Below are 23,503 nucleotides of genomic sequence, written 5' to 3'. Positions count from 1 at the left end.
TTATGCAACCTGATTTCTTCGCTAGTCTTTCTGTGCCTTAGTTCACACAAGGACTTTTCTTGTGAAATCTGTGTTTTGTTTTTGTCTTTGTTTATTATTCTAACGATTGGAGAAAGGTGAATTTTAGCTCAGACTACAGCTGCCTAGAACTCCTGAATAGTAGGATTCAAATTTGCATGGGTTTTTGTTGTTTGTAGACAAACAGGGTTTAGTAGACAACAGGGTCTGATGAGTCCACAGCACTACTAGAACTGTTCACAATTTTTAAGTGATCTTTTAATACTAAACTTATGGTTTGGGGTCTTATTCGTAAAGGCTTGCAATCTAGTATGCAAGCTCTTCCCCTTTCAGCTTTCTTTTTATGGTCCAAAACCATCTAGGCAATGACAATAATAAAATTTTTTCAGTGTGCCAAGAACTGTGTTTCAACTGTGAAGATTTACCCACGAAGAATACAAACAGGGTCATTGGCCCCTTAGAAAGATAGACATGAAAATGGATTCAATTCGTGCATGATAAAAAATCGTAGGAGGCAGTCACGGGGATGATGGTGAGAGGCTCCATGTAAGGAAAAGTGGCAAGGTGAGAAGAAGCATAATTTGATCAAAGGTGTGGTTGAAATGTAGTATATTGGAACTGACAGAGCTGGCAGGGCAGTACAAGGTGATGGAGACAGCACAGGTGAGATCCTGAAGATTCCCGTGGGCCATGTTCACAATACAGGACTTTATTCCTTCTTGCCTTTTCCATGCTATCCTTTCTTACTGAGAGAAACAAACATCCCAGCAGTGGCCCTTCAGGACAACACTGTAGTGCTTATGGCAGTGGGATATCCAGAGTGGGTCTCTCCGGACAGAGGAGCAACCAACTTTTTCAATGAAAGACATCACTGATGCAAACAACACCTCTCATTAGTATGTCTTTTGTGGATTCATCAATGAACATTATTACTAACTTGTTAGTTTACTCTCTGATGTCCCTAAAATAGATTTTAAGCTCCATAAAAATAGGGAAATTGCCTTTTTTCCCCCAGTGCTGATCTCGTAGTACATAAGACTATAACTGACACGTATGTATTTGTTTATGGATAAATAAATAGATGAATGACTTATATGTCAACATAAAAACACTTGGTCAGATATTCATTTTTAGAATATCACATAGGCTACGAATATAGTGTGTAGAATTTGGAGAGGGGTAAAAGGATGAGATATAAAATTGACAGATGAGGGTGACTGTGTCTATGGAATAATTTTTAAAAGATCCTATGGAGTCTCCAAAAATCCTCTCTTCTACAGACAGGTAGAGGAACATGGAGGAGAAAATTCACATATACTAAACACTCATGATGTGTCTGTTACTATGCCAGGTGTCTTTTAATACTTAATTTCATTTAATTCTCAAAACAAGAACTAAACCACTAACATGTGCAAAATTCCAATTTATAGATAAAGAATCAGAGACTCAGAAAGATTTAGCTAAATGTACATGCTTAAACATCTACATTCGAACTTAGATTTATACAACTTTAAAGTGGATGCCCAGTGGAAACCATGCCTGGCTGCCTCTGAAAACAATTGACAAACTATTGGTTAATCACTGTAATCTCGGTCCTAAGACCTGTCATTTCATTTCCACAAGCTCTTTGCTTTCATTTGTGCAAGAAATTACATATTATTGTTGGACATTGCAATTCCCATGTTTTCATTATGAGTAACATTCTTTGTAGAAGTAGTTGTCAATTTTTCTTAGTCACATTTTCCTAATATGTACCCTGGTTACTGTTTTTGGCCCTGCCCTCTCTAGGACCTTACAGTTGAGTTCACAGATGAGCTCCTTTTTAATCATGAGTCATACCTAGTTTCTCACACAGTCCCAACTAAAGAAGATAATTATCAACAACATCAGCACATACATTTGTGAGTAGCTTATAGATGAGTCCATAACTTAGTGCCAGTGGTCCAATATGAGAACTTCTAGAAAACTGCTCTCAAATCTCTGTGGTTGACAATCAGATCAAGGTCCTGGTATCCCATCCTCCCCTCCCAATGATGATCTCTCCAAACTGCAGTTCTTCTTCCCATCTCCTCGCCTGTTTAATTTGCCTGCTATGGTTTGGATGTGGTTTGTGTCCACCAAAAGGCATGCCAACATTTGATCTCCTTTGCAGTGGGGTTGGGAGGTTAGGACTAGTGGGAGGTATATGAGTCATAGGCGAGCATTCCTCATTAACAAATTAATGCCCTCCCTTGGGAGTGAGTGAGTGCTCACTCTTGCAGGAATGGATTAGCTCTTGCAGGACAGAATTGTTAAAAATGTGTGGCTTTCTTGGTTTCTTGTTCTTGTTTTCTTTCTCACCATGTGACTGTTTTGCACATGCCTGCTCCCCTTCCACTTTCTGTCATGAGTTGAAGCAGCCTGAGACCCCCACCAGATGCAGCTGCCCAATCTTGCACCTTCCAGGCACCAGAATCATTAGCCAAATAAACCTCTTGTCTTTATAAATTACACAGTCTTAGGTATTCTGTTATAGCAATACGAAATGGACTAACACAGAAAATTGGTACTGAGGAGTGAATTCTGAAAATATGAAAATGATATCTGAAAATGTGAAAGTGGGTTTGGAACTGGGTAAAACACACACAGGCTGGAAGAGTATGCAGGGGCAGGCTAGAAAAAGTCTGCATTGCCATAAATGGAGCAATAAGTGTGATTCTGATGAGGTCTCAGAAGAAGACAAAACGATGAGGGAGAGTTTGGAACTTCTTAGAGACGGGTTAAGTGGTGGTGACCATGCTCACAGAAAGATGGACAGTAAAAGACATGCTGATGAAGTCTCAGATGGAAATAAGGAACTTATTGGGAACTGGATAAAACACTACCCTTGTTACACCATAGCAAACAATTTCGTTGCATCATGGTCATGCCCTACAGCCTTGTGGAATATAGAACTTAAGAGTAAAAGAATAGCATACCTGGTGGACGAAATTTCTAAGCAGCAAAGCTCAGGCTGCTGCTGCTTCTAACTGCTTATAGTAAACTGCTAGAGAAAAGGGAAGCTGAGTGGAAAGATTTGGAAAATTTGTAGCATGGCCATGTGGTAGAGAACGAAACAGTATCTTCAGGAAAGGAATACAAGAATACTGCCAAGAGACCCTTTGCTAAAGAGAGTAGCATGGCTAAAAGGGAGCCAGGTGGTAATAGTAAGAACAATGGAGAAAAAGCCCTGAAGGCATTTTAAAGATCTTCTCTGCCATCCCTTCCCATCAGAGGTCCAGAAGTCTAGAAGGAAAGAATAGTTTCAGGGGACATGACCAGAGCGCCACAGCCCTGCATTGCTGCAGAGATCTGCTACCCACATCCCAGTGATTCCTGCTGGAGCAGCCATGGCTCAATCTTCCCAAGATGTAACCATGCTGTCACTCTGGAGAGTCCAAGCTATAAGCTTTAGGAGCATCCACATCCACATTACTAATTTTGTAATGGGAGAGCAGTGAAGGTATGTTGACTTCCACCTAGATTTCAGAGGATGTGTCAGAAAGCTTGGGAGCCCAGACAGAAACCTGCCACAGGAGTGGAGCTGTCACAGTTTTCACCATGGCAAAACCTAGTAGATTCCTGGAAGCAGGGCTGCCCTGGGGACCCCAGACTGCAAAGCCATTGGCAATGTGCAATGCCCACTTGAAAAAGCCATAGGCATTCAACTCCAACTGGCGAGAGCAGTCACATGAGCTGCACTCAGCAAAGCCATAGAGGTGGGGTTGCCCAAGGCCTTGGGAGCCCATCTCTTGCACCAGTGTGCCCAGGACATGAAGTCAAATGAATCTGTTCCAGAAATTTAAAATTTCATGCCAGTCCCACTATGTTTTATACTTTCTGGGCCCTGTCATTTCTTTATTCAGGCCTATTTTTCTATATATATATTTTTATTATACTTCAAGTTTTAGGGTACATGTGCACAACATGCAGGTTTGTTACATATGTATACATGTGCCAAGTTGGTGTGCTGCACCCATTAACTCATCATTTACATTAGGTATGTCTCCTAATGTTATCCCTCCCGCTCCCCCCACCCCATGAGAGGGGACGTTCCCCACTCTGTGTCCAAGTGTTCTCACTGTTCAATTCCCATCTATGAGTGAGAACATGTGGTGTTTGGTTTTCTGTCCTTGAGATAGTTTGCTCAGAATGATGGTTTCCAGCTTCACCCATGTCCCTGCAAAGGACATGAACTCATCCTTTTTATGGCTGCATAGTATTCCATGGTGTATATGTGCCACATTTTCTTAATCCAGTCTATCATTGATGGACATTTGGGTTGGTTCCAACTCTTTGCTATTGTGAAAAGTGCCGCAATAAATATACGTGTGGATGTCTTTATAGTAGCATGATTTATAATCCTTTGGGTATATACTCAGTAATGGGATGGCTGGGTCAAATGGTATTTCTAGTTCTAGATCCTTGAGGGATCGCCACACTGTCTTCCACAATGGTTGAACTAGTTTACAGTCCCACCAACAGTGTAAAAGTGTTTCTATTTCTCCACATTCTCTCCAGCAGCACCTGTTGTTTCCTGACTTTTTAATGATCGTCATTCTAACTGGTGTGAGATGGTATCTCATTGTGGTTTTGATTTGCATTTCTCTGATGGCCAGTGATGATGAGCATTTTTTCATGTGTCTGTTGGCTGCATAAATGTCTTCTTTTGAGAAGTGTCTGTTCATATCCTTTGCCAACTTTTTGATGGGGTTGTTTGATTTTTCCTTGTAAATTTGTTTAAGTTCTTTGTAGATTCTGGATATTACCCTTTGTCAGATGGGTAGATTGTGAAAATTTCCTTCCATTCTGTAGGTTGCTTGTTCACTCTGATGGTAGTTTCTTTTGCTGTGCAAAAGCTCTTTAATTAGATCCCATTTATCTATTTTGACTTTTGTTGCCATTGATTTTGGTGTTTTAGTGATGAAGTCCTTGCCCGTGCCTATGGCCTGAATGGTATTACCTAGGTTTTCCTCTAGGATTTTTATGGTTTTAGGTCTAACATTTAAGTCTTTAATCCATCTTGAATTAATTTTTGTATAAGGTGTAAGGAAGGGATCTAGTTTCAGCTTTCTACATATGGCTAGCCAGTTTTCCCAGCACCATTTATTAAACAGGGTACTCCCATTTCTTGTTTTTGTCAGCTTTTTCAAAGATCAGATGGTTGCAGATGTGTGGTATTATTTCTGAGGGCTCTGTTCTGTTCCATTGGTCTATATCTCTGTTTTGGTACCAGTACCATGCTGTTTTGGTTACTGTAGCCTTGTAATATAGTTTGAACTCAGGTAGCATGATGCCTCCAGCTTTGTTATTTTGGCTTAGAATTGTCTTTGCAATATGGGGCTCTTTTTTGGTTCCATATGAACTTTAAAGTAGTTTTTTCCAATTCTGTGAAGAAAGTCATTGGTAGCTTGATGGGGATGGCATTGAATCTATAAATTACCTTGGTCAGTATGGCCATTTTCACAATATTGATTCTTCCTATCCATGAGCATGGAATGTTCTTCCATTTGCTTGTGTCCTCTTTTATTTCACCGAGCAGTGGTTTGTAGTTCTCCTTGAAGAGGTCCTTCACATCCTTTGTAAGTTGGATTCCTAGGTATATTATTCTCTTTGAAGCAATTGTGAATGGGAGTTCATTCATGATTTGGCTCTCTGTTTGCCTGTTATTGCTGTGTAGGAATGCTTGTGATTTTTGCACATTGATTTTGTATCCTGAGACTTTGCTGAAGTTGCTTATCAGCTTAAGGAGATTTGGGGCTGAGGCGATGGGGTTTTCTAAATACACAATCATGTCATCTGCAAACAGGGACAATTTGATTTCCTCTTTTCCTAATTGAATACCCTTTATTTCTGTCTCCTGCCTGATTGCCCTGGCCAGAACTTCCAACACTATGTTGAATAGGAGTGGTGAGAGAGGGCATTCCTGCCTTATGTCCATTTTCAAAGGGAGTGCTTCCAGTTTTTTCCCATTCAGTATGATATTGGCTGTGGGTTTGTCATAAATAGCTCTTATTATTTTGAGATACGTCCAATCTATACCTAGTTTATTGAGAGGTTTTAACATGAAGGGCTGTTGAATTTTGTCTAAGGCCTTTTCTGAAAATATTGGGATAATCATGTGGTTTTTGCCTTTGGTTCTGTTTATATGATGGATTATGTTTATTGATTTACATACATTGAACCGACCTTGCATCCCAGGGATGAAGCCACCTTGATTGTGGTGGATAAGCTTTTTGATGTGCTGCTGGATTCGGTTTGCCAGTATTTTATTGAGGATTTTTGCATTGATATTCATCAGGGATATTGGTCTAAAATTCTCTTTTTTTGTTGTGTCTCTGCCAGGCTTTGGTATCAGGATGATGCTGGCCTCATAAAATGAGTTAAGGAGGATTCCCTCTTTTTCTATTGATTGGAATAGTTTTATAAGGAATGGTACCCGCTTCCTCTTTGTACCTCTGGTAGAATTTGACTGTGAATTCATCTGGTCCTGGACTTTTTTTGGTTGGTAGGCTATTAATTATTGCCTCAATTTCAGAGCCTGCTATTGGTCTATTCAGGGATTCAACTTCTTCCTGGTTTAGTCTTGGGAGGGTGTATGTGTCCAGGAATTTATCCATTTCTTCTTGATTTTCTAGTTTATTTGTGTAGAGATGCTCATAGTATTCTCTGATGGTAGTTTGTATTTCTGTGAGATTGGTGGTGATATCCCCTTTATCATTTTTTATTGTGTCAATTTGATTCTTCTCTCTTTTCTTCTTTATTAGTCTTGCTAGCGGTCTATCAATTTTGTTGATCTTTTCAAAAAATCAGCTCCTGGATTTATTGGTTTTTTGAAGGGCTTTTTGTGTCTCTATCTCCTTCAGTTCTGCTCTGATCTTAATTGTTTCTTGCCTTCTGCTAGCTTTTCTATTTTGGAATAGAAATGTTTACAAATGTCTATACCACCATTGTACTTTGGAAGTAAATAACTTTTTTTTTTTTTTGTAGACTCAAAGCTGGAAGAACTTACCTTCAGTCTCAGATGAGACTCTGGATTTTGGGCTTCTAAGTTGGTACTGAAACAAGTTAAGACATTTAGGATTATTGAATGGAATGGCAGTAGTTTGCATGTGAGAGGAACATGAGTTTTTAGATTCACCGTGGATTGCTATGGTTTGAATTTGGTTTGTTCTCATCGAAACTCAGATCAAAATTTGATCCCCTTTGTGGTGGTCTTGGACAATGAGGTCTATGGGGTGGTGTGTGGGTCATAAGTGCAGATCCCCCATGAATGGATTAATGTCCTCCCTGGGTGTGAGTGAGTTCTCATTCATTGAATAGATTCATTCCTGCAACACAGGGTTATTTCTGTCTTGCTTCCTCAGTTTCTATCTCTTGCTTCCTCTTTCATGATGTGATCTCTTTACAAACACCTTCTCTCCTCTGCTTTCTGCCATTAGTTGACACAGCCTGAGGCTTTTACCAGATGCAGCTGCTCAATCTTGAACCTTCTAGCCACAGGAATCATAAGCCAAGTAAATCTATTTTCTTCATAAATTAACAAGCCTCAGGTATTCTATTATAGCAGCACAAAATGCACTAAGATGTACTAACAGTGTACCAGGATTTCTCCCTAGGTCCTTACTCCAAATTTTTGACATGTACCTTATGATATATTGCAACTCTACTTTAGGACCAGAGTTCTATCCTAAGCCAGCTCTGTTTTATGCTATGGTCTTGTTGCTTTCTCTCCCGTGGACCCAGATCTTGATCCCTACTTCAACCTAATGACTGGAATGCCATCTCCGTTTCCACTTACCTGCCTCACTACTGAGTATCAATTGCCTTCTGCATTCCTTGCCATGGCGCATTACTTATCCACTGGGATTCTGGGATCGTGTAGTAATGATTTCTGTTTCTTCCCCAAATATTTATACTCCCTTCTCTTTATAACATTATCGCTGAGATGTGACTGACAACTCAGAGAGTACATTTCCTTCCCTGCCATCTTCCAATGAGTTGGAAATGTAGAGCAATTTTGTCTAATACATATGTAAGAAATGTATGCTGCTTCCAACCCAGTTCATCAAATCTCCACAGTGCCAAGTGATATCACCATCCAGAGTAACTTGGTCCTGTTAAAGTGGCAGAACCTCTGTGAACTTGTGTCCTTGATTTACATTTTGAAGAATAAAGCCCTCTATTTATGTGGGTGAAAAGCAAGTCTCTAGTCTATTAGGTTCAGCCTAGGGTGTGCTTTGGGGGTTTACAGCTTTACTTAATAATATAACTTTAGTTAAATAATACATACTACTTTTTCCAAAAACCACTGAGGCCAACATGTTTTTTCAATTTGTTGAGCTTATGACCTTCTGAATAAACACTGTCCCACAGATTCCTCAGCCTCTCTGGAGTCTGCCACTGTTATCTGGTCCATTCTGCAACCTCTGCCTCACTCTCCTAGACTGATATGAAGCCAGGCTCTGGTTTTCTTCCCCTGTGGGTCAGTTTCATGTTGACTTCAGCTGGGTCCCATACCCTATGCCATTTATCAAGCTATAGCATACTGAAAGATATTTAGAAACCCTATACTAGTTAGTGGGAAACATGGGGAAACCAATACCTCCATGGCCACAAGTCTGTGAACACTCTGTCCAAGCCGTCCACCCTGACAGCTGACAGTTGACGATACATTCCACCAAGCAGGGAATGCTCATTCTCTGGGGCTTCTCCAAATTATGCTGCAAATGGAAATGAAACACAACTTTATTGGAGGAATCACTCTTTAGTCAAATCACTGTCCTTTCGCGGGAAAGACTCTCCTTTACTCTGTGATACTAACCTTTCCATATTTCAGTGGGGAAATATATCCTTTCTTATATAAACTGGTGACAATCATAGAAAATGATTGCCCTTCAATTACCAAATAAAAACTTGTCAGCCCAAATTTCTTTTTATAAAATCCTAAACTCCATTAGGCTGCCAGGAAAGCAGAGGTGTCTCATTACACAGAGATCTGTCCTGTTGTTCAATCAGCAAGGAACCAGAAAGACACTTCAATACCAAATTCAGGCACTTTGTGCTTCTGAATAGGCCAAAAGTACATAGAGGGCCAACACAGAAAGCCAGCTAGGCTAGAAAACAAATAATATGGGGATAAAAATACAATCAGAAACCCATCTGAAGTGCATAAAAAAGCCTGGGCTAAAAATACAATCATGGTCATAACGATGGGTCAAGTTGATGATACAGTTTATTTTTTTTCTTGTCCTCTCTGAAACCAGCATCTTGGGAAATGGTACAAATTTTCTAATGGCCAAGGTAGCAGAGGTCTTAGTGAAAGAATAAAACACCTGAGAAACACAGAAAGAATAATAAAAAATTCTGCTCTAGGAATAACACACTATTTGTGTGCTTACTTAGGAAAACTTGGACATTCAATGTGTGTTATATGTTAGCAATACTCTCACCAAGCTAAAATTAATGATTACAGTACAATGACTTGCCAAGTGGGTGAAATGGATATTATCGTAATGAGACCTATAATCTGTCTGAGATATATGGATATTCTAGTCATGTTAATAATTTGAGATTTTTAAAAACTGATATTTTTTACATATTTATCGGGCATATGGTATCTGGAAATCACAGAAACTGACTTTCTGTTAATGAATAGTTTATATATTTTTGTATCAAAAGAAAATACTCATTACATACACTAAATAAACAATGCTCACCTATTGGGAGTTGTAGATTAATGATTTTTTTTTTTTTTTACCCTAAAACAGTCAACTTCTTTAAAGGCTGATTAAACAAAATAAATGTCAAAATAAATCATGGTATACAGCACTCTGCCCTGTATCAGTCAGTTTCAGAATTTGACCAAATGGAAATCCATTTCAGATATTCTGTTCTTAGGATTGGTGACATAGTCTGCAACTGCTCCGTTGGTTTAAAGAGCATGAGCGTGTTGTGACAATACTTAACAGAGCGAAGTCAGGATAGGTGACAGAGGTTTGTTTTGTTTTAATTCCCACTGATGTATTCCACCTCTCTTAAGAGAAATGCCACCAATTTTCATTTTGCCAGTTTGTTAAAGAAGTTTCTGGGGAAATGTGAGTTAACTGGCCCTCTTTTTCCAATTTATTGAAAGATTCTTTCAAGTGATTCTTGAAGTGTGATAGTATATTTACTTCTATTAAACTGCCTCCACAGTGGAGGCAAGAAAATGCCAAGTTCTTTGGAAAAGTTCTGACTATAGCTTTTGTCTGAACTCTATATAGTTTGGAACAGAGGAAAAAAAGGAGGGCAATAAAATTACAAACATTCAGAACCCATTAATTTGAAACTTGGTAGGGATGCATTTTAATGTAGGTTGCAAAGAAAAATCTCTGCTATTTATCCAAATATTATCTGCTTAAGCAAACTGACATGATTCTGTAATGGCAAGTGTCCATGTTCGTCTTCTACGCAAGGGACAGTATTATCACATATGCAAATGAATCACCTGTCCAATACAAAAGAATCATATTTAAATATTAAAGTCACCCCAAGGTCAACAGTTTGGCAAACAAGTACAGTTAAATAACATTTTACAAGTAATAAAAACATATATTTTTAATGAACCCATTTCTCCACTACAAAAATGACCTTTCCCAGTCATTTTCACTAAATTCAAAACTAGTGAGCTATAACTGTACTATACTGGCACCCTTTACTCTAACTGAAGCTAAGCTGAGATGAGAAGAAATTAGTCTGTTATCTATATTGGACCTCATGGAACTGCAGACCAATATTAAGAAAAACAAGCCTTGGATGTGAGATATGAATATAAACACATTACCTGCTCACATTGGTCCATGCTGACTGGCTTGCCATCACTGCGCACACAGCTTAGTAGGCGGGTCCTGACGCCTTGACCACAGGGTGCATTTTCACTCAGCTGGCATGTGCTCCACTCTACAGGCATAGGATCACCCACACTGAGTTTCAAAATTATGGCCATGTGAGCAAAATACAACAGATCTTTGATTATCTGCATTGGTGGAGGATAGTCCACACATAATCCTAAAATCATTTCCAGGTAGCTTTGGGAAGCATAGTGCAATGCCTTTATTGCAAAACAAAAACCAAATACACAAAGAAAAGTGAGTTACCTGCTTAAATTTGCTTTCCAGAGATAAAGAGCCAAATGGTTTGTTAGAAACCATCTCATGGTTGGCTGAAGTAGAAGAGGAAATATACTAACCAGGATGGTGAAGAAAAACCACTTTAGAATCAACTATTTGTTTAGGATAATTGAGAGAAAAAACAACCCAGAAATGATGCCAGTTGCTATGGTCCAGATGCTTGTGTCCCCCTGCAAAATTCATATATTTAAATCGCAACCCTCTAGGTGACAGTATTTTGAGGGAGAACCTTTGGGAGATAATTAGAACATGGGAGCTGAGCGCTCATGAATGAAATTAGTGCCTTTATAAAGGAGGCCTAAGGGAGTATATTTGCCCCTTCCATCCCCTGAGAATGTAGCTAGAAGGCACTGTCTGGAGATATAGGCCCTCCTCACTAGACGCTGAATCTAGTAGCACCTTGATTTTAGACTTCCAGCCTCCAGAACTATAAGAAATACATTTTTGTGTTTTATAAGCTACATAGTCTATAGCAATTTATTATAGTATCCAGGACAGACTAAGACACCAATCTTTTATGTAAACTTGAAAATGTTTTCAATACTAAATCCAATCATTTAAACCATTTAGTGCATTTGATACAGAATAGTCAAAAGAGATGCTCCAGGAAAGAAAGAGGGAAAGGCACATAAAACTGCATGGACTGTTACAGAAACTATATTTTTTTCAAATTATTCTATCATGAGAAAAAGTTTTACAGATTTGGCTAGTCATATTACAAACTAGATGGTGAAGAATTAGAATAAATTATCCCATAGTTAATTTGATTTTGTTTTTTGTTTTGTTTTTTTTTTGAGACTGAGTCTCACTCTGTCGCCCAGGCTGGAGTGCAGTGGAGCAATCTCGGCTCACTGCAAGCTCCACCTCCCCGGTTCACGCCATTCTCCTGCCTCAGCCTCCCGAGTCGCTGGGACTACAGGTGCCTGCCACCACGCCTGGCTAATTTTTTCTATTTTTAGTAGACATGGGGTTTCACCATGTTAGTCAGGATGGTCTCGATCTCCTGACCTCGTGATCCACCTGCCTCGGCCTCCCAAAGTGCTGGGATTACAGGCGTGAGCCACCGTACCTGGCCGTTAATTTGATTTTTAAACAACTGTTATTTTTGGTGTCAGTAGAAAGGAAGACCCTTGATCATACAAAAACTCATTAAGGAAATTTTCCATATTTGGTAGATGATCTAGTAGTTTAATAGGAATAGAATAGCAAACCCATGTATAGTAAAATCAGTCTTTCAAAGATATGCTCTTCCAATAAAGCAAGTTTTATTGTATTTCTGAAACAGTACTATAAAAACCAGAGATCTTTTCTCTAAAGAAAAAGGACAAATACACCAGGTCATCTTCACCCATGAGGACAATCAGACAGCCCCACAGAAGTCACTATGAGGTTTTCCACAAGAGGAATCTTAGCAGTCAACGTGGCTGTGGTGAGGATTTTTTTTTTTTTTCTTTCAGTAAAGGCAATTACCTTGCCTCTGCAGGCATGTGGTGGTTTGGTTGTCAGTATTGAATTCAATGCTGTGACTTAACATGGTTCCACATTTTGCAGCATTTTGGAATGTCTGCTGCTGCAGGGAATGGCAAGGAGCAGATCAATGTAACCATAATAGTCCTCTAGTTTTAGACACTGAGCACTGTGGTGCCTGGAAAAATGCTGAGCAGTGGCCGAACAGCTAGACTTGATGTAATTCCCAGTGCCTCGAAAACATCCCTGACCAGCCAGTCGTAGCATTCATTCTTATTCAGACCCATATAGAAAGTACATCACAAGCTCAGTTTTCTGAAATAATAAAAAGCAGGAAAGAGCCAAATTCTATGACAGTATGATTCCATTTTCTCTCAATGGTAAATTATTCTCTGCTACTTATTTTTGTTGTTTCAGTTTATCATGGCTTAAATCAACATTTTTCTGAAATGTTGCCAAATCTTTCTAAGCTTCTCTTACTACAGAGATTTTATGTGGCCTTGCTGATTCGACATGCCAAGAGTGAGCATTTCTTTCTGTGAGGGGATACTAGAAACATCAAGTCCTCAGCCTTTTATGCAAGACACTCACACATTCTACTCTCATTCATTCTTAATCTTAATCTTGAGAATGAAAACACACACAAAAATTCTCTCATTAGTCAATGTTCAGGGAAAACGACAAGGTCATAGATTTCAGCTGTACCTGTTAGATTGTACTGGAACTGGAAGCAATTTTCATTAAGGAGGCAAGGCTGCACCTGTGAGTCTTCAGCACAAGTCCTTGAGCTCAGTGATGGTCTTAGCAGGTGGCGAGTTCTTCTCTGCATTGTGTGGGGATCGCATGACTATTAAAATCAGAGTAGGAAAAGTTAACTGTGGGCAATTTATTTGGTAAATTATATAAGATATACACATATAAGTAGGCATATATATAACAATATAGGCAATAGATTATCTGGAGGGTTAAACATATTACTTAGAAAATGAAATCATTTCTGTGATTTCTTAAAAACTGTTTTTTTTCCACCTGACAATTCTTTGGTTTTTCCTGTGTTACCTCGAAGGCTACATTTCTATCTCCCATATATAATTAAACACACGGAGACTATTTCTATCATTTAAACTCACACTGTACTCTCAAATAGTCTGCAAAAATGTAAGAGATCCATATATTTTGAATGTTTGAATGCTTTAAGAAAAAAAAGGAAGACACTGCCCTGTGATCTCAGATAGTCTAGTCTAATAAAAATAATCACACAGAAAATTTTCATGAGAAAATCATTTTTTAAACACTAGAACACAGAGATATAGAAAGTGAATTATAAAATCAATATTGCCAATACACTAGAACCTTCTTATTTGGGGATGCCTTTGGTCCACAGAGCATGGACAACTGCGCGCTGTTGCCTTTCCGGCAAAATTAATGTGAAAATGTGAACTCCAAAGATATCCTGCAAATATGATACCTGTGGCTCCACATGTCCTCCTCAGCTCCTATAACACTCTTGACCCAGCTCCTATAATAGCCTCAGCTCCTATAATACTCTTGACCCAGGTCAACTGGCCTGCCAGATTTCATCTAGCTGGTCTACCCATAGTGGGGCTTCAAGCTCCTCCTACTCGAACAATCTTCTTTCCACTGTCCTCCAAATCCTATTCACCATTTTCAGAACACTAATCAAGCCTTACTCTTCTCACAGTCTTTTATCTAACAATGCCAGGTTCTTCTCTTCCTTTTTGAGCAAACTTCCACCCATGCTTAGGATAGTCTGTATACAACTGCTTCTAAACACATACATGTGTATCCTCGTGTGCTACCTTTCTTTACGTCGCCATTCTGTTTCTTCATTGCCCTGCCTCTTACTTTCTTTACAAATTCTTTTAGGGCATGTTGAATCATGGTTTCTACTTCTCATGTCACTCCTTGAAAGTCTTGATATCAACTATATGTTGCAATTTTTCAACAAATACTATTAAACATGTTGACAACGTGCAATCCCGGACCCCCAAATCTAACAAGGCCCATAGATTCTTAAGTCACGGGAGAAATAAAAGTCTCTGGATTAAGATCATCAAATCACCATGTCTATAGGTGGGACATTTTATTTGTTTTTTATTCCTATTCCTCTTTCAGATATAGTAATAAAGAACAAAACCTATAAACTGAGTCTTGGCTATGGATCAAAATTATTATGTTGGATTGCACTAAAATAGGCAAAAAGCATGCCAAAATTTTTTCTCTTAATTGTAAAAGTTTGAACCATTGATACACATTCACCATCCATGTGATTTTGTATTTGGATCTGTCAGTACTTATAAAGTAATTTTATACTTAATTGAATCAAATTGTCTCTAGATAATCAAGAAAGGCCCATGAAACCAAGCAATTATTCTTAATTATCTGCACATGAATTCCATGCTAAATGCTTACCAATAATTTATTACTATTTTACCAATTAATTTGAATGCTTCTTCTCATGTGGCAGAATAATAACAAATGATTTGTCGATAAAATAAAATGAAAGTATCTTGGTAGATGCTCCTGATTAGTGCTCTCCTGCATTTCTATCTTATAAAGTAATCAATTAATGTCTGAAACAAGTGATTACAGGTAAAGGCTTAGGTATCTGCTTAGTCTAAGCTATCAAGTAAAAGAGAAAATAAAACATACACACATCAATCAAATTACTATGTAACCTTGAACAATTCGCTTCTATACTCTAAACCTTAGTTCCTCATCTAAACCTAGATGAGACAGAAGAATGGGGATGGGATGAAACTTGACGAGATTTAAAAATTTTCTTCCTCGGATCTCACAGTCCATATGTGTCTAAGTCTGATGGGTATAGTTCTAAAATATCTTCTTGAGGCTCATCCACATTTCATACCATACAGTTTCGGATAATTACATATTAATATAAAGAAAACCAACACTGCATCTTACTCCCCTACTAAGTTACTTCCCATAGAAACAGGCAAAGAGGATTGCATGGGTTCACGAGCATGATTCAGCCTCATCTCAGGCAGTATTTTCACACTTCATCTTGTAAAAATTCTCCTAGTGCTGCTAACAAGTGATAGATTACTGTTTCTCCTTATTTCTTTCTAATAGCTATTTATAGAAAGTTTAATGTTAGTGTTTTTATCCTTATTTGTTTCTATTAGCTGTTTATAGAAAGTCCATAAAATAATGAATTATCCACAAGAGAGATGGAGGAGGGTGAGGATAAGTAAAAAAGAGAAGAGAAAGGATGTTTATATCTATCTGGATGATTTCTTCATTAGATCAAGACTTTTCAAATACAATTCTGGATCTTCTCTTCTCTAGAGTAATTATATAAAGACATATTGTCAATTTCCTGCATATAGAAGTGGGAGAATGATGTGTGAATAACTAATCAAAAGTCAACTTTGGACCAGTTTTATTTTTAAAAAGTCAAGGTTATATAGCTAATGTTTATTTGCTAGGGAAGATGATCCAGTTAGAACCTGTTAGTGTCTAGTACAGAAACCCCTTCATGAGACTAGTTTCTCTAACTTACTACTTTTGTAAAGCAGCATTTACCTTAAAGTACAGTCTTCCCTTATGACGTTATGCCTTCACACATTTTGTTATCTCTAGAAGCAAAGCCTTTTGCCTGACTTAAATACTTGTATTCATATCCCTCAAGATGAAATCAGATGTCCTTTGTGTGAGCCTCAATTGACTTGCTTGGACCCATAATAAATGGAATTGCCTCATCTAGTAAACATTTCTGTTACATGTATTTATGTTTGTGCATTCCTTCCTATGGGCAATTTGAGAGCCAAAGTCTTAATTTTCTTAGACATTCTGTGCCATGTACTGTGTCTGGTATAGAGCATACAAATAATAAATGTTTGTTATGTGTAATAATTTGGTTCTTCAAGGGTAATATGACTATATTTTTGTAAGCTGCCATTAGGGACAAATGGCCAAGCCTAGATTATGATCATATTGTCTGAATGTAAGAGTTTCCCATAGCTATGTATATCTGATGAAAAGAATATAATATTTTCTCTTTTCTCATAACATTTCCTACAAAATCTAGATGGCATTTTCTAGAAAAATAGAATCCATCAGGAAATTAATAAAAAATATACATAACTGAATTTTAATTTACTCATATAAAAGATGACAGACGGATAATTTAGATAAGACATTTTAAATACATCTAAACAAAGAGGTATAACTTGATGTTTTTCTCATTATCACTGAACTAGTAATAATCAGAGTTTAATAAAACTTGTGATAAATCCAATTATTTGTGAATTTAAATCACTCTGCAAATTTCTTGTCTGGGGATGAGCATGACTCCAAGGCCTGGCCTTGTAAGCTTCCATCAGATACAGAAACCCAATGCCTTTATTCTGTTACAGGGTCTAACTGATAATTCTGAGATGGTCTCTCCCTTGGATAGCCTATTAGTCCTACTGTCAGTAGCTTTGCTGTTTCTCTCTCTGTCTTTTCCTGAAGCCAAAATGGATCTATACTTCAAGAACTTTAGTTTTCTTATTTGGAAAAATAGTGTAAAACGTTCACAAAAATATCTTTGCAGAGCTTTCGGAAGAATTTTTTAATGAAATTAAACCCTGGTTCTCCAAAGCTGACAAGGAATGAGAAAATATATAGAAAAGTCTGGATCTGAAGAATTGTTACTCATGCTTCACAGGTTTAACACAGTTCTCAGAGATTCTTAGGTGATGGTCACAGAAGTAGAGACAAGATCTTTTCACATCACAGTGCAACAAGGAGAGCCAAACCAAGAACACACAGACCATATGCTCAGTATAAAGTGACAAGCCATCACCACAAATCCCAAACCACAAGCAGGTGAGACCGACAGTGGAAGCCCTAGACCTATGTGATATCAGCATCTGACAGAAGAGAGCAGAAGGTAAAAATGGGGCAATCTGATGACCCAAGGCAACCAAAATGGGGAACTAAAGCTGAGACCTGGAGAAATTTTCACACTTCAAGAGCAGCTGAATATAAGGGGTTTATGGAGAGGTCTTGGAAGCTGACACAGTCTGGATCCACTGAACTGTCAACATTAACAAGCCAGAGCTCCCTTCCAGAACAGTCTCCTCCTCTCCCCCACCCCTCTACTAAACAGAAACAGGTGGGAAGAATTTCCCAACTGAGTGAAACAAGGAAAATAGCAGTGAGGAAAAAGAAAGGACCAGGAAGCAAGGTGAGGAAGGAAATGGGAAACATTAAATCTCACAAAGTAAGCTGTTTTCTTTTTGACCTTGTGTGTGTGTGTGTGTGTGTGTGTGTATGAGAGAGAGAGAGAGAGTTGGAGCCTTGGAGCCATGAAATCAAATGAGAAGAAAATAATCCTCAACCATACTCCCTTTTAAAAGTTCACAGAAATGAATTTCACAGAAAAGTAAACAAAGAAAGAGATAAAATTTAGATTCCATGAAAGGATATTCTAAGGAAAAAGAATAAAGGGCAGATTAACATCCCCACAGATTAGGCAGTGCAGCAGAAAGAAATGCACACAAAACATATAAAAACTACTGTATCCAAAGGGGTTAAAAGTCACTTAAGAAATGACCCAAGATATAAAAGAACAGCAAAAGATTAGAAAAAATTCAAAAATTAGGTGACAGAACCCAATAAATAATTAGAACTTTAAAAATTATTTTTAGAAACAAAAATGAAACAAGAATACAAGAATAAAAATACAACAAATAATGCTTAAAGAGAAATTAAAGATGTAAAGAAAACAATTACAAAACACATTAAAAAAGAGATATAAAATAATTTGAAAAAAACTGACAAATAGAGAAGTAAGGAAAAGCAGATGCCACATGTATGTAATAGAATTTCATGAAAATGAAAACCAAGGCAAGAGCACAGAACTTAACAAAAAGAAGATTCAGAAAACTTTCCAATAAAAATAAAGAAAAAAATTTCTAACTACTTATTGGAAAGGCACATCAGAATCACCAATACTGAGACATATCCTAGTATAATTATTAAACTTTATAGAAGAGAAAAAAATTCTTTGAGTATTGGTTTATAAAGAAAATAAAGTATTGTCAGACTTTTTTACAGGAAAATTTTATTCAAGAAGAAAATGTAGAAATATAATAAATATGCACGAAGAAAAAGAAAAAACCACATGATCCAAGGATTGTATGTCCAGCATAGCTCACTTTCAAGTATAACAACCAAAGATAAATGGACACAAGACCTGAATAGACATTTCTCAAAAGAAGACATACAAATGGCCAACAAGTAAATGAAAAAATGTTCAATGTCACTAATCATCAGCGAAATGCACATCAAAACCAAAATGAGATATCACCTCATTTCAATTACAATGGCTATTGTCAAAAAGACCAAAAAAAAAAAAATGTTAGGCATGGATGGAGAAACAGAGGGACTTATACTCTTTTGGGGGGAATGTAAATTATTCCAGCCACTATGGAAAACAGCAGGAAGTTTCCTCAAAAAATAAAAAATAAAATTCCATATGATCCAGCATTCCCACTACTGTGTAGTAGTGGGAAATGAAATAAAAGGAAATGAAATCAGTTATGTTGAAGAGACATCTGCAGTTCCATGTTTATGGAAGCATTATTCATAACGGGTAATATATGGAGTGAACCTAAGTGTCCATCAGTGGATGAAGGGATAAAGAAAATGTGACATACACAATGGAATACTATTCAGCCACAATAAAATGACATCCTGTTTCTTTTTTTGCAGCAACGTGAATGAACCTAGAGGACATTAGGTTAAGTGAAATAAACCAGGTACAGATAGACAAATATGGCAAGATTTTACTCATCTGTGGATTCTAAAAAGTTTGATGTCATAGAAGTAGAGAGTAGAATTGTGGTTGCCAGAAGCTGGGGAAGGTAGAGGAGAGAGTGAAATGAGGAGAGATTGGTTAACGAATAGAAAGCTATACTTAGATAAGAGGAATAAGTTCTGGTGTTCCAGTACACAGTAGGGTGATTATGCTTAACAATATTACACTGCATTTTTAAAAACAGCCAAAAGAGAGGATTCTGAATGTTCTCATCACAAAGAAATAATTAATGTATGAAGTGATGTATATGCTAAATACCCTGATTTAATCATTATACAATGTATACATCTATCAAATCATCACATGTATCCCATAAATATATACAATTATGTGTCAATTAAAAACGATTTTTTAAAAAACATAGATATACTGTTAATGAACTCAAACTCATGTTTCCATGAGCCCTATCTTAGGAATTTCCTGGAGACCGAGTTTTAGACATACATTCCAATGACTGGAAATACTTCAATATAGAGATTTGCAATGAGCCACTTCACAGGTGGAACTTAGATAAAAGCTACATGCTCTGAAGATCTATATAAAACACAAATGTAAAAAAAAGGAGAATTTATATGAAAAATATTAATGTTTTCAAATACTTGTGTTGGTGGTAGTATAGTATTATTCTGAGAATGTTTTCTTTTATGTGGAATAAAGCAAATGTGTAATTATTATATATTCTATTTCGATTATAATCTTCAGTGTCCTTGATAAACTTGATTCTTAGTATGAAAAAACGAGATACAGATGTAAGACAGAACTAACTCCTGTTGTTCTGAATTTCAATTGGAAACATTAGTATATACCCACTTTTATATTTTGTCTTCAAAATAAAGGAAATAATAATATATGTTATAAAGTTCTGCCTCCTGAAGTATCTAGGAATAGTGGAATCCAGTAACAATAAGCACTCCTAAAGCTCTTTCTGTGGCACTGAAGAGGCATTACCACTAAAACAAATCAGGTCTTTATAGAGCAATAGCTGATTCCAAGTCTGACAAAGGAAATGTCCAAGATGAGCCTGAAACATCCTGACATATATAGCACGGAAGCTAATGAGGACCACCACAGTCTTTATTGAAATATTTATAGGACACATTTTAAAAGACTATCACTAGGAGAATCTGAATATTATTGTAAATGATAATTGAAAAGGATTAAAACATATTAAATTTGTTTAAATCTGTGATTTCATAACAACACAAAAAAAGTCACATATGGTGAAAGCTGCTAAAAATTCCTCATTTTGAAAACCAGCAAATAAAAAGTTGATATTAATTTTGCTTGCCTCCTCAATACAAAATGGATTATTGAATAATTAAATGGCCATGGAAGCAAAAATTCTTTCAATAGAAACAGTTCCACAAACAAATGAGGAAGAATGATAGAATTTGAACACTGCCATTTTGCATTCCCTAAATAGCAAAGGCTGTAGTCGTTGACCATCAATGATAGCCACACTCACAAAAAGTGATAAACACACATTATGTGCTTTCTGGCAAACAGCACACTTTCTATGAAGGAGTCTTGTCAAAGACTAATGAAGCCTTGATATCCAACTTCCAATTTACAGGAAATTCAAGGATAAAGGAACATGTTAAACCTCACCATGCAGATGCAATTCACGAAAGAGAGACTGAAAATGTTTATAGGACAGGTGGCCTGTTTCCTCACCAATAAATTACTAGGAAGGGGGAAAACAAGCAAGGGGAAGAGAAGCTAGGTTAAAAGAGGTTTAAAGACATATCTAAAGACAGAACTAACAATCTGAATTTGAACCACTCTGGTTTTAGACCCGTAAGGAGAAGTAAGGAAAAGACTATCATAGACATCAGGGCAGAATTTACTTTTAAGGGAAGCAAGTTAGTTACTATTAGGAGGAAGTTGTGAAGTTCTTCCTTCCAAGTAGCTGGGAAGGTTCTGCCTCCTGGGTGACTGTTACAGGGGTATTCAGCTAATAATTATTTAATTGTATATTTGTGACACATATAGTTTATTTGTTCTGCATCTGTGTCCTAATCAATTTTGAAGAAGTTAAAAGAATCTTTCTCTCATCGTTCTTGGAAAATGCAAGATTATTTTCAGTATGAGATTTGAGAGTTTCCTGACAACCATCTTTTCCAAAGTGTGTTGTTTTCCATAGTGTGTTAGGAGGTACCAAGAGAAAATCAGGGTTCCTAGTCAAATATAATGAGAAAACATTGACCTAAATAGTGCTAAACAAGGATTTTTTGCAATAGAACTTAATGATGTTTGGCAGAGTCTGCGATTCGTTATTAAAATCTATTTTCTGTTTTCATTGTTGGCACAAGACTGATCACACATCCCAGTCTTCTTTGCAGTTAAGTGACCATGTTACTGAGTTCTGACAAATGAGAGATAAATGGGAGGTCTTATGTGACACTTCCACTCCTAACACTAAATCCCATTTGTCATCCTCCAAGCTCTTTGCTCCCTCCACAGAGCTGGAATAGTGGTAACCAGAATTACTTTGAAAGTCAAGCTTGAAAGCAGCACACCCACTATGGGCTTGGGCCTCAGAGTGATGCATATAACAGATTCAGATTGCCCTTTCTACAACTGGAAAACTCACTTTGGACTGTTTTATGGGTGATCAGCAAAAATTACACTGCATTTGAACCATTATAATTTGGGGCTATGTGTTTTGACAAATTATCTATAACTGGTACACTGTACACGGTGACTCTTGAAGAGTTTCAAACTTTTATGTTTCAATTTAGCATTTCATGTAACACAATTTGAATTACAGATTTAAGACACATGAATGTGAAATCATTGTAAATTACAAAGTTATTAATTTATTATCTATACGCATCACTTGGTCTCCTTGAAAATTTTTCTATTAAGATTTACACTCATTTTAAACAAATAGTTTTTGAAAATACATTAAATGCAACACACGACACCAATGAATAAAACATTATCTAAGGAAGAATTTTCTTTTTATAGTCTGGATTTTCAAGAGATCATACCTGGTCTCCCCAAAAGACTTACAATTACGCTTTAAAAGAACATACTAGGGATTTAAAAGGAAATGGAGCTATTTCACTCTCCATACAAAATAAAAGAACTTACTAATGTTGCCTCTGAGAAAGTTAATTTACTAATTTTTTATACGTGTTGAAAGGTAAGGTGGCAGGTGGGTGAGGTTAGTCTTAGTCATCCACATAAGTGGTTTTTTGTTTGTTTGTTTTTCAAACTTCAAGCCATTACATATTATTGGGTTGTGAAAACAGTATTAGTAACTAATACTTCTGTAGTGTTTACTATATGTCAGTCACCATTCTAAGTTCTTTAACTCATTTCATCCTTATAACTGCCTTATAAGGTAGATATATTACTATTCCCATTTTACTGATGGCAAAGAGAGGTTAAGCAATTTCATCAAGATTACACAGTTAGAGGCAGAGCCAAGATTCCAACCCTATCAATCTTGTGAGTCCATGTTTTTAATTATGCCATCTTGGTTCTCAATTTAGTGGGTAAAAGCCAGCAATATTCAAACTGATAGGGCACAGCATAGTAAACCTCTCTCATACACTCAGGGTAAAAATTATTTCAAAAAATTATATATATATATATATATTCATAATATCTATAGGTAAACAATGATTTGTGTGTTTTTTGTGATATAACACACATTTTTATAGTAGACCATGGTCAAAAATGATTAAAGGCCACTAAGGTAATGATAAATTCTTATCAAAAGAATTTTTCCATTACATAGACTGTCATGATCATTATTGCAAAACCGTGTTTTCATTATAAAGGTTTGCTTGTCCATTTTTTGTGTGTTTTGCTATAAGCTATAACTTTTAAAAAGAAGTGGATGTTCACTCTATTTTTCTCTCTAGAATATTTCTCCATAAGAAGAAATAATTTTCTTCTTTAAATGCCAGAATTAATTTCAGAACAAAACAATTATCAAATTAAGTTTGTACCTAGAAAACTCACATTT

At 36.9% G+C, this 23,503-nt stretch overlaps 1 protein-coding gene across 1 annotated transcript in view; it reads right to left on the bottom strand.

Annotated features, from left to right (window-relative positions):
• The window catches only part of THSD7B (thrombospondin type 1 domain containing 7B), an 886,725-nt gene that overhangs the window by 48,510 nt on the left and 814,712 nt on the right, over positions 1 to 23,503 (bottom strand). Inside the window, exons 18-20 of the mRNA XM_025405082.1 lie at positions 13,380 to 13,521; positions 10,862 to 10,977; positions 8,642 to 8,759 (exon numbers count right to left, since the gene is read on the bottom strand). Coding sequence (XP_025260867.1) covers positions 8,642 to 8,759; positions 10,862 to 10,977; positions 13,380 to 13,521 — 376 coding nt within the window. The remainder of the gene's footprint in view (positions 1 to 8,641; positions 8,760 to 10,861; positions 10,978 to 13,379; positions 13,522 to 23,503) is intronic.

The sequence above is a fragment of the Theropithecus gelada genome, chromosome 12 (assembly GCF_003255815.1).
Source record: "Theropithecus gelada isolate Dixy chromosome 12, Tgel_1.0, whole genome shotgun sequence".
Classification (NCBI taxonomy): Eukaryota; Metazoa; Chordata; class Mammalia; order Primates; family Cercopithecidae; genus Theropithecus; species Theropithecus gelada.
Note: the sequence above shows the minus strand (reverse complement) of the source record. Positions and strands in the feature narration are given on the sequence as shown.